The sequence below is a fragment of the Octodon degus genome, unplaced genomic scaffold (assembly GCF_000260255.1).
Source record: "Octodon degus isolate 3935 unplaced genomic scaffold, OctDeg1.0 scaffold00147, whole genome shotgun sequence".
Lineage (NCBI taxonomy): Eukaryota > Metazoa > Chordata > Mammalia > Rodentia > Octodontidae > Octodon > Octodon degus.
This window is the reverse complement of record NW_004524723.1, coordinates 5,827,649-5,839,058: the sequence shown is the minus strand read 5'-3', so window position 1 is coordinate 5,839,058 and position 11,410 is coordinate 5,827,649. Positions and strand designations below refer to the sequence as shown.

The following is an 11,410-nucleotide window of genomic DNA, read 5'->3' as shown; positions in this document are numbered from 1 at the left end:
TTATTCATCATCATCCTCTTCTTCATCCTCCTCATCCTCTTCTTTATCTTCCTCTTCATCCTCATCTTCCTCCTCCTCCACCTCCTCTTCCTCCTTTTTCTTGCTTTTTTTCAGCCTTCATGACTCCCTTTTTTGCTACATCAGGTTTTCCTTTAGCCCAGTAGGCAGCGATGTCCTTTTCATACTTCTCCTTCAGCTTAGCAGCCTTCTTCTCATATGGCTGCTTCTCATCTGCTGCAGTATTATTCCACATTTCTCCAAGTTTCTTTGCAACATCACCAACGGAGAGGCCAGGATGTTCTCCTTTGATTTTGGGCAATACTCAGAACAGAACAAGAAGAAGGCTGAAGGAGGCCTCTTGGGCGCATTGGGATCCTTGAACTTCTTTTTTGTTTCTCTTTTAGGAGGAATATAAGTTTTCATTTCTCTTTCATAACGAGCCTTGTCCGCTTTTGCCATATCTTCAAATTTTCCTTTTTCTTTAGCAGATCATGGTCTTGCACCTCTCTGAGCACTTCTTAGAAAACTCTGAGAAGTTAACGGAAGCATCTGGGTGCTTCTTGTGCTCCTCTCGGCAAGTTTGCACAAAGAATGCATATGATGACATCTTGCCTCTTGGCTTCTTAGGATCTCCTTTGCCTATGTTTACTTGTTTTCCTCAGCGAGGTATAGAGTCGCCCAGTGCCCGTCCGGCTCTCACTTGCCCCGGCGCTGTCTTTCCTGGTGGGTTTTCTACCACATTCCTTCTGAATCTGAAGATTTCACTAACAACTCCCCTATGTGACCCTTTCCTTGCTACCCAGCTCAAATATCATCACCCAGCTCCATAGATCGCACTGAGAATTGCAGAATGTTGTATTGGAATGTAGAAGAGGCTGCAGGTGCCACAGCCAGAAATCAGGGCACACAGTCTGCCAGGTGCTGGTGCTTATAGGGCAACAAATGGAACATTGTCAATCACTTCTCATGGAAAATTCTGGGCCTATGGCCTACAGATACAATGGGCAAATCTGAATCTATTAGTAGGACAGATAGAAATAAAAACTTATGACACATGTATTCTAAGAATGACCAGCAGGCTAGGCATGGTATGGCACACCTATAAATCCTCCACTCTGGGAGAGTATGGCACAAGTTAGAGCCCAGCCTTGGTAACTTGGTGACTTAGTGAGACCCTATCTAAAAACAAAAAATGGTCAGGGATATGGCTCAGTGCAAGGGCCCTAAATTCAGTCTCCACTACAACAACAATAATAGTGCTGGGGAGATGGCTCAGTACAATAAGCACTTGCCTGGCAAGCGCAAGGGCCTGAGTTCAATCCAGTTCCAAAAAAAAAAAAAAAAACCAACAACAACAACAATAATAAAGACCAAAAGACTGAAAACTAGAAGGATTACAGATCAATACTTGCATTATCAGACAAAGACTGTAAAATAGCAAAGACTATGATTCCTAGTTTTTCACCCGTAAGCACTCATGCTTCCCTCTTCGCCTTGGGTTCCTTACCTATAAAATGAAGTTAAAGAGATGACATTATGGTCAGTAAGAATGTTGGTGTGGGCGCCAGGGAAATAGCTCAGTAGAATAAGCACTTGCCTGGCAAGTACAAGGCCCTGAGTTCAATCCCCAGTAGTGGAAAAAGAAAAAAGGAATGTTGTATGGTTAAATCTGGCCCCTAACTCAGTGAATGCTCCATGCTGGTCACCCCTCCTTTGGCTGTTCAAAGAGTCAGGTTGAAGGGCCAGACAGTGAACCCTACTCCTTGCCCAGCTTCTTGGCACACACTTGTCCTTGCCTTTGGCTCTCTCCTTACCCTACCTCATATGGTTTCCATTTCTTCTATTTCTCTCACATTATTTGTCTTCTTCCTTTCTACACTTAGAAGTTTCATTTTCCACCTCAAGGAAGTGATCAGGTGCCTTTCTTGCCCTCTGAAGGCTGTGGAGGAGATGGGTGGTTGTCCCCAGTGCATCTGGCTCCTGCTGAGTACACTGAGAACTTCATCAGCTAAGGTCTCCATCTGGCGGAGAAAGGGAGGCACCAAGACAGATTTTTCAGGCCTGCCTGCTAATGGGATGGAGTTAATGGGATAAGGCAGGTGGCCTCAGGAGAGCCTAACATGCTTTGAAGGCCTGGTTTGAGCCAATGCACATAAAATTCTGTTGGCAAAGGGTGCAGAGGCCTCTGCTCAACAAGTGAAGTATACTGGACACACAGTTAGTACCCTGTCCCTCTACAGGCTAGGGAAGGACTGGGAGACAGGAGCACAAACTCACTGTAATAAGGAAAATAGAAAGTAGGCAGACCCCATCAGCCTCAGTGACAGCAACAAAACTTGGAAGGTAGAAAACAGAGAAACAATAGAAAATGACTGAGCCATCTAAGTGGACCTGGATCTGTGAAGAGGAAAAGCTAAGCCAGATGCTGCTGCAGGTCTTTCTTGCTCTGGGGCTGGAACCCCAGACTGTGTGTGTTAGATGCTCTCTACCCCACAGTTGCATTCCCAGCCCAGGGCCCTGGAACCTTAAAATGGTTCGGGTATTAGTAACCTCAGAAATACCAAAGCCAGGACTGAGGCACGGGACCGGATCTAGGAGTGCTGATGGGAGAGTTGTGTGAGGAACAATTGGGTTGCTCCAGTCCCTTCCCTCACCATCCTCCACCTCAAGGCACAAGCTTCTCCTTCACCTTCCTGGCAGAAAGCTGGAGCTTGGTTCTTTGCATGAGTTGGGTCAGAGATCACAGCAGACTCCTACATATCAGCCCAGTGAGGGTGAGAAGGAAAGACCAATCCTGGACACAATTAGTTTATGTATTGAGTCTGAGACTGTCTGGCTCCCTTTACACACGTGGTTCAGCAGTGCTGGCACCTAAGCTTGTGTCTCCTATAGCAGACAGAACAATGGCCTCCAACAATGCCCAAGTTCTAATCCTTGCAACCTCTAGCAAAGAGACTTTGCAGACGGCTTGTGTTGGATGGGAAGATTATCTTGGATGACCTGTGTGAATGCAGTTTGTCAGTCCTTGTAAGAGCTGTATGCAAATACTGTACTCCAGTTTGTAGATGTATTTTTCATGAAGTTGAAGATTAGCAACTCTGAAGTTATTCCATTGCTATACCAGAACTGAACAAGCAAGAAAGTACATTGTGAATAATGAGAAGCAGGCTTGCTTGTCGGTGTTTGAGAAAGAAGTTGCAAATCAGAAAAAGGAGCAAAGCTAAATGTGTCCTACTTTGTTGTATTTTAATCAGAGGACTACACACTGGTGGCCTTCTGTGTCCATTGATTCTGAATCCATAGACTGAACCAACTGTGAGTCAAAAATATTTAAAGAAAAATGTTTCTCTACATTGAACATGCAGACTGTTGTGGCAGGGGACTAGCATGTGCCTGGGGTTGAACCCAGGAATTTTTCACTGAGCTACATCCCCAACACTTTTTATTTTTCATTTTTGAGACAAGTTCTCACTAAGTTGCCCAGACTTGGTTGAAATGTTCAGTCCTCCTGCCTCAGATTCACTGAGTTCTGGGGTTATAGGCATGCAACCCCATGCCTGGGTATTATTTCTTAGTACAATATGACTATTTACATAGTATTTCTGTTGTATAGGCATTATGAATAACCTAGAGATGATTTAAAATATACAGAAGGATGTGTATAGGTTACATGCAAATTCTATGCTAGTTATTTTTTCTGAGGAGGTGGAGGGGACCAGGAATCAAACTCAAGACCTCGTGCTTGCAACACAGCCTTTGTGTCACTGAGCTTTATCCCTGGCCCACTATGCTGTTTTCTTACAAGGGATTTGAGCTTCCATGGATTTGGCACTCCTCAGGGACTCCTAGAACCACCCCCTAGGGATACCAAAGGACAAGGAAGCTGGAACTCCTAGGAGAAATAATTGATTCTAGGGAGGAAGCTGGGAAAATCAAGAGAATCCCAGAATATGTTGCAGTGTCAAAGGAAGGAAGTGCTCATGAAATGACAGAGCTATGTTGTAAAGACACCAGCTTGAAGGAGCTCCAGGTGGCAAAATCTAAGGCAATTTAAACCAAAAAAAGAAAAAAGATTATAACCTATAGAATAAAAGAAACATACCCAAATCATACATAATTCAGTGAATGGGTAGTAGAGAGGGGATAGGTCTTCTTAAGATAGAATTCAAATTAACAAATAGTTGAAAAATGATAGAAAAAAACTCACAATTTTATTTTATACCATACCACACTAGTAATTATTATTTTTTAAATTATTTTTAAATATTTATTTATTTACTTACTTATTTTTGTGGTACTGGGGATCAAACTTGGGACCTTGTGCTTGCTAGGCAGACTCATCCCACTGAGCTAGCTCCCCGGCCCCACAGTAGTAATTATTATAGGCAAGAAATGTCCAGTGGATGCTACCACTGTGGACGGAAGTACGAACAAAGATAGTTGTGTGGTCTGAGTGAATCTCCTTGAAAGATTTATATTAATTACAAAAATGGTAATGTTATAGTGATGAGCCCGGCAGATGTCCTAAGTGTTAGCGTCAACAGTAAGGAAGTGGGGAGCTCCTGTTAGGGACACTAAGAGCCCAGTTTGTGCTGTCCCTAACAAAATGTGAATGAATTACATAAGAGAAACTAGACAGATCCAAATAGAGTGGCGTTGTGCATACTAACAATCCACTATATTTCTGAAGTGCTGAGGTCTTGAGCAACAACAAATTAATCCTAGGAATGAATCCACAATAGACTAAGACTTGGGAATTGAATGCAGTGTAGGATCCTGAAACAGATCAGGGACCTTTTGGGGACAATAGGCAAAATACTCTAAAGGTTTGTAGACTGTTTAGTAGTGTTATACCATGTTATTTCCTGGTTTTGATGATTATTCTGTGGATATGTAAAATGATAACAGTAGGAGAAACTGAACTCAGTATACATTATTTTAAAATTTAAACCATTTCTTTTAAAATTTAAGTAACAATTATTGTATTCTTGTTTTTATTAATCAAAGACATATATAACTACTGGAGCTTTACCAGTAACAATTGTTACTATACTGCATTACTATATGGACTTGCCCTTAATTAAGCCTAAAGTAAGAAAATTTCTTTGATTTTTAAAATATTTATTTATTTATTTATTTATTTATTTATTTATTTTTGAAATAGGGTCTCATTATATACCCCAGGCTGGCCTTGAATTCCTGGTGATCCTCTTGCCTTAGCCTCCCAAATGTTAAGATTACAGGCCTGAACCACCCCACTCAGCTCTGTTTGACTTTTTTGTTGTTGTTGTTGGAGGTTTTTTTGTTTTGTTTTGTTTTTTACTGAACCGGGGATTGAACTCAGGCCCTTGAGCTTGCCAGGGAAGCACTTATTCCACTGAGCCATCTCACTGGCCCTGATTGTTTCTTGAGACAGCATCACTATGTAGTCCAAGCTGGCCTCAAACTCTTGGTGGATCCACACACTTCAGCACCCTGAGTGCTGGGATCACTACACCTGGTTCTATGTACTCTTCCAAAAGATAACTGTTTTCCTTTGAAATACAAAAGAAACTCTTTATCATCTTTGACTATTTTTAGGAGCATGAGCTTTCCAGATTTGTAAATCACATAAATAGTGTCTAACATAGCTTTGATAATTTGTTTCTGTTTTTTGTCTTTTTAAGGTCAAACCACAGCTTGAAGAAAAAACAAATGAGTCTTACCAAGAATTCATAGCTGAAGAGTATAAAAGTCAAGTGGTTGCTGGAATAAATTACTACATTAAGGTTAGACTTCAACATCTACACTAGGACTTGGGCGGAGGGATAGCTCAGGGCTTAAGGGCCTGCCTGGTAAGGGGGTGGGGACCTCAGTTCAACTCCTGATACCAAAAACAACTACTTTTGATGTTATTTCCTGGCACCCTACCCATCATCCTCAATTAGGATGCCAGTGTGATACCTTGCAAGTGGCAGCTGCTCAGATTTGTAGAGGATCTTATGCCACTCTACTGAATTTAGAAAGCTTTGTTAATTGATTCTCAGCTCCTCATTTCTAGAAGTTATACAGAAAAGGACTTCATAACAGTTCAGGGCATGCTTGGTTTGTGGCCATGGCTGTTTTCAGTGTCTTTAGAAGGGTAACATCTCAGCTCCCTAGGGATGGGGACTATGGCAGGTACCATCACCTCAAAGCTTCATGGTCCTGAGTGTCTACATTAAATGGATTTAAGGCACGACTTGAATAATGTGTCGTGAAAAGAATTTTAACCATTTTTGCCTGTTAAGTATCTTGATTAATATTACTTAAATATACTGCAAATGTATACTAATAAAAATTAAAATTATATATAATTTGGGCTGGGGAGATAGTTTAGTGGTCTAAGCTCCTGCCTGGCAAGCATAACGACTCAGGTTCAATCCCCAGGACTGCATGTGGTGCTGGCCCTGGAACCTGGGGGTAGGGGGCAAAGCCAGTCACTGAACCCAGCCATGGTGGCGCACACCTACAATCCCAGGGTTGGGGAGGCTGAGACAGGAGGATCACTATGAGTCCGAGCTGCATAGAGAGATACTGTTTCAAATAAATAAAAACTTTTTAAAATCATATATAATTTAAATAACTTTCTGTGACTCAATTCAGCTTGTGGCACTCTCCAGTTTGAAGCAGTGGAGTATTTAAATATTGTTAAAGCTTCAGGGGTTGCACCACACACCCATAATCCCAGCATTTTGGGAAGCTAAGGCAGGAGGATTAAAAATTTGAGTCCAGTCTGGGCCATTTAATGAGATCCTGCTTCAAAATAGCAATAAAAACAAAGAGTTGTGAATGTAAGTCAGTGAAAAGACCATTAATTCAATTTTTTTTTTTTTTTTTTTTTTTTTTAAGCAGAACCAGGGATTGAACTCAGGCCCTTTTGCTTGCCAGGCAAGTGCTTATTCTACTGAGCCATCTCCCTGGTCCCTTCATTAATTCAATTTTGAATACCAAAATAAATAAATAGACACATATAAAATATTTAAAAATCAATTGTAAGGCCAGGGATATAGCTCAACAGCATAGCACCTGCCTGGGAAGCACAAGGTCATAAGTTTGATTCATAGTACAAAAAACAAAATCAATTGTATAGCTTTATCAAAAAATTAAGTGGTATACTGACTCAGTCCTAAAGGAAAAAAATCTTGTTTTGAAAGGGGGAACCTAATCAGCCAGTCCACATGGGCATGTTTGGGAGCCATTTTTGCCCTTATGTGTTGAAGAGATGACTTTTCTGACTTAAAAAATTAATAACAGCTATTCAAGTATATTTGCCTACTCTTTATAATTAACAATTTTAGAGGCCAGGGAGATGGCTCAGTAGAATAAGCACTTGCCTGGCAAGCAAAAGAGCCTGAGTTCAATCCCCAGTTCTGCCAAAAAAAAAAAAAAAAAGATATAATTAACAATTTGATCAGGGTGCAGTGTGGTTTATTTCTCTTTCATGATTATCTATTTCAAGATACAATTTTAAAAATATTTTTCGAATACTAATATTAATAATTGGAGCTAGCTAGCTCAACAATGAAAAGTTACCACACTGGGTTATGTCCATGGATCAGCCCAGTCCAACCTACTTGGGGCTCCTGGTTTACACCAGGCTCAGGGACTCCTGAATGGAACCCTGCAGTCCACAGACAGCAGTGACATTGTGGTCTCCTGTCCCAGTCCTCCCTCACAGATAGAAAAAGAATATTTTCCAGTGAAAAATTATTTTGTTGAAAAATAGGAAACATTCTGTGAAAACTAGAATCATTTAAATAATTGGTGATTAAGCCAAACACCTGAATCTCATAGATGAACCCCCTCACACATGTCTTCTTTTGTTTTTTGTTTTTGTTTGTTTGTTTTTGGGTTTTTTGGTGGAACCAGGGATTGAACTCAGAGCCTTGCACTTGCTAGGGAAGCACTTATTCTACTGAGCCATCAGTTCATCGGAAACAGGGTTGGGGAGATACCTTAGCAGCATAAGCACTGCCTGGCAAGCACAAAGTCCTGAGTTTGATCCCCAGTGCCAAGGGGAAAAAATGAAAAGAAAGAAAATTCATCAGAAACAACTTGAAATTTTATTCCCTTGACAGATTGAAGTGTAGCCTTCTCTAGTCTTTCCTGCTCCTTTTTCTCCTTCCTCTTCCTTCTCCTCCTGCTCCCTCTTCCTGACTCCTTCCCCCCTCCCTCTCTCTCACCCTTCTGTCCTTCTTTTCTTCCTTCCTCTCTCCCTCCTTCCCTCCTTCTTTCCTGCTACAATGTCAACATTCCAGCCACTGACCCCAGGTTCCTCCTTACTTCCTGGCAGTCTGGTTCTTGGTTCCTTTACTCTGGCCACTTTCCAGGTTTAAGGTCTTGCTAGTGAGCTGATGTCTCTGTGCATCTTGGGTACCTTTCAAGATGCAGCATGGTACAAGGACTGCAGGCTTTGGTGTCAGAGCCTTCTGGATTTGAACCTTGACTGGACTTGTTCATGACTGAAAGTGATGTAACCAAAGCCTCTCTGCTTCTGAGCTTAATCCCCTAACCTGAACAATGAGAATAAAACCCTGAGTCAGACACAGGTCTGAGAGCTGGGCACGTCCTCTCTTACGTAATTCTCACTAACAATTGTTGAGATGAATGAGTATAAGCTATGTTTGTTGTGCAACTGTGAGAAAATTAGGACCTGGGAAGGTGAAGTAACTAACAAAGGTCACACAAGAGCAGTCAAGATTTAGAGGCAGAGCATTGTTGTGGGGCCTGTAATCATGTTTGCCAAGATTGAAGCCTGCCCCATGCACCAAATACATACTTATAAATAAATAAATAAGTATATAAGTAAATAATAAGTACATATGTATATACAGCAAACAGTTTCCCAATTTGGAAGTCAGAAAACAGAATCACCAAAACATACAGGCTACCACTTGATTCTGCTCCATGCATCTTTGAAAGACGTGCAACTCTGGATTGTCATTTGTGCCTAAATTATAATTTTAAAAACATGATAACTAAACCTAGAGTGTATGATTTTTGCAATGACATATGCTTCTTAGCCTTTTTTGTATAAGATTGTGGTGGGCCGGGGAGATGGATCAGTAGAATAAGTGCTTGCCTGGTAAGAGCAAGCATCTGAGTTCAATCCGTTCCGCCAAAAAAAAAAAAAAAGAAGAAGATTGTGGGCTTATCGTAAGCCAGTCTAAGAATGCTGGCCTACACCTGGAATTGCCGTTCAAAAAAGACTAATAGCAGGAATGTCTTCACAGACCTGTAGACCTTTCAGTTAATGTAGATTCAGGTGAATAAATCAGCTTTTGCTTTTTCTCTCTTTTCAGATTCGGGTAGGTGACCAGAGTTATATCCACATTAAAGTATTCAAACCTCTTCCTGGACAAAATGAAGATGGGCTGGAACTTTCTGATTACCAGACAGGAAAAACCAAGGACGATGAGCTGACTGGCTTTTAGTGCTGCATTCCAAAGTGGTCTGATTCTTTGCACTGGCCACAGATTAATTATCCTTGCTAGTAAATATAACCATTAATAAATAAACATTCCTTTTCAAGTAAATTCCTGTTTTATGTATGTTTTATTAAATAGAAATGGCCTTCACTTTCTCAAAATCAGAATTTTTGTTTTAGAAGAGAAATTGCATGTTTAATCCCCAGTACCAAGGGGAAAAAAAAAAAAGAAATGAAAAGAAATTAATGAAATTAATGTTAATTAGAAATCTTAGTCCCTTTCAATCCCAGCAGGTGGGTTTTGTCTTGAGTCATCAGTTCATCAACCTCCTATTCCCTGTGATTTCTCAGAACCCAAGAGTCCCTCTTCATCCTCATATCTTAAGATTAGATCAGATATTTTACAAAATATATTTTTATTTTGAAACAATCTTAAACTCAAGGAAAAGCTGCAAAAACAAAAACAAAAACAAAAACAAAAAAAAAAACCCTTTTTCCCCAGATATTTAAGGGTTTGTCACAATCTCTGGCTTGAAGTTATACCACAAAGCTACTGTGACAAAGTAAGCATGATACTAGCAAAACAAAAAAGAAGAAAGAATAGAAAAGAAACTGAGGATCAGTGGAACAGATTAAAAGATGTAGAAACAACTACAAACATACTGAGTCACCTTATCTTTGACAAAGGGACTAGCCATGTTCACTGGAAGAAAGACGGCTTTTTAAATAAATGGTGCTGGGAAAACTGGCTTTCCACATGCCAAAGACTAAAATCTTGACTCATGTCTACCACTAAGAACTAAACTAAAGTCCAAATAGATCAATGATCTAAACGATAAAACAGAAACACTAAATCTCCTGGATAGAAAGTAGGTAGAAATCTTAAAAAACATCAGGGTAGACAGACAGCTTATGAAATAAAAGCCAAATTTTCCTGGAAGTACTTCAAAGAATCAACAACTGGGGCCTCATTTTATTAAGCAGTTTTTGCACATCAAAAGAATTCACCAACAGAATGAAAAGAAAACCCACAAATTATGAAAAAAAAAAAATAGCTGACTGTCTCTCAGACAAAGGACTTCTATACAGAACATATAAAGACTTTTTAAAAAAAAATTAGGACTACAAAATTCAAAGACCCAATCAAAAATTAATATCTGAGAGGAATACATACTTCTCAGATGAAGAAATACAAATGGCAAATAAATATATGAAAAAATGTGCAATATCATTCATAATCCAAGAAATGCAAATTAAAACAACAATGAGAGTTCATCTCACCCCAAAAAGAATAGCTATCATCAAGAAGTCAACTAATAACAAATGTTGGAGAGGCTGTGAGATAAAGGAACCCTTCTCCACTGTTGGTGGTAGTGCAGACTGGCACAACCACTGTGGAAATCAGTGTGGGACTGGAGGTTCCACTGAACTCAGCTATTCTCCTCCTGGGTATTTTTCCAGAATAAATGAAAACATACCACAGTGATATATGTGCACCCATGTTTATAGCAGCACAATTTGTAGTAGCTAAATCTTGGAAACAACCAAAATGCCCATCAATTGAGGAATAGATAAAAAAAAAAAGATGTGGCATTTTTATACAGTGGAGTATTACTCAGCTATAAAAAAGTCAAAATCTGAGAGTTTTATAGGTAAATGGACCACAGAAATCATACTCACAGATGAAATAAATCAGACCTGCATGTGTAAACATTGTATTGTCTTCCTAGTGTTAGACTCCAAAAATAAACAAAATCTGAAAGTTACAATAGATACTGTGAAAGGGAAACAAAGGAAAGGAACAATTAGAATGAAAGGAAGGAAGGAATAAAGAAAGAAAAAAGAGAGAAAGAAAGAGAAAGATAGAAAGAAAGAAAGAAAGAAAGAGAAAGAAAGAAAGAAAGAAAGAAAGAAAGAAAGAAAGAAAGAAAGAAAGAAAGAAAGAAAGAAAGAGAAAGAAAG

At 39.8% G+C, this 11,410-nt stretch overlaps 1 protein-coding gene across 1 annotated transcript in view; it reads left to right on the top strand.

Annotated features, from left to right (window-relative positions):
• Csta (cystatin A) overlaps positions 1–9,530 on the top strand; it is a 16,758-nt gene extending 7,228 nt beyond the window's left edge. The window contains exons 2-3 of the mRNA XM_004642194.2: positions 5,667–5,768; positions 9,324–9,530. Of these exons, the coding sequence (XP_004642251.1) occupies positions 5,667–5,768; positions 9,324–9,455 (234 nt within the window). The 3' untranslated portion in view covers positions 9,456–9,530. The remainder of the gene's footprint in view (positions 1–5,666; positions 5,769–9,323) is intronic.
• The last annotated feature ends 1,880 nt before the right edge of the window (positions 9,531–11,410 follow it).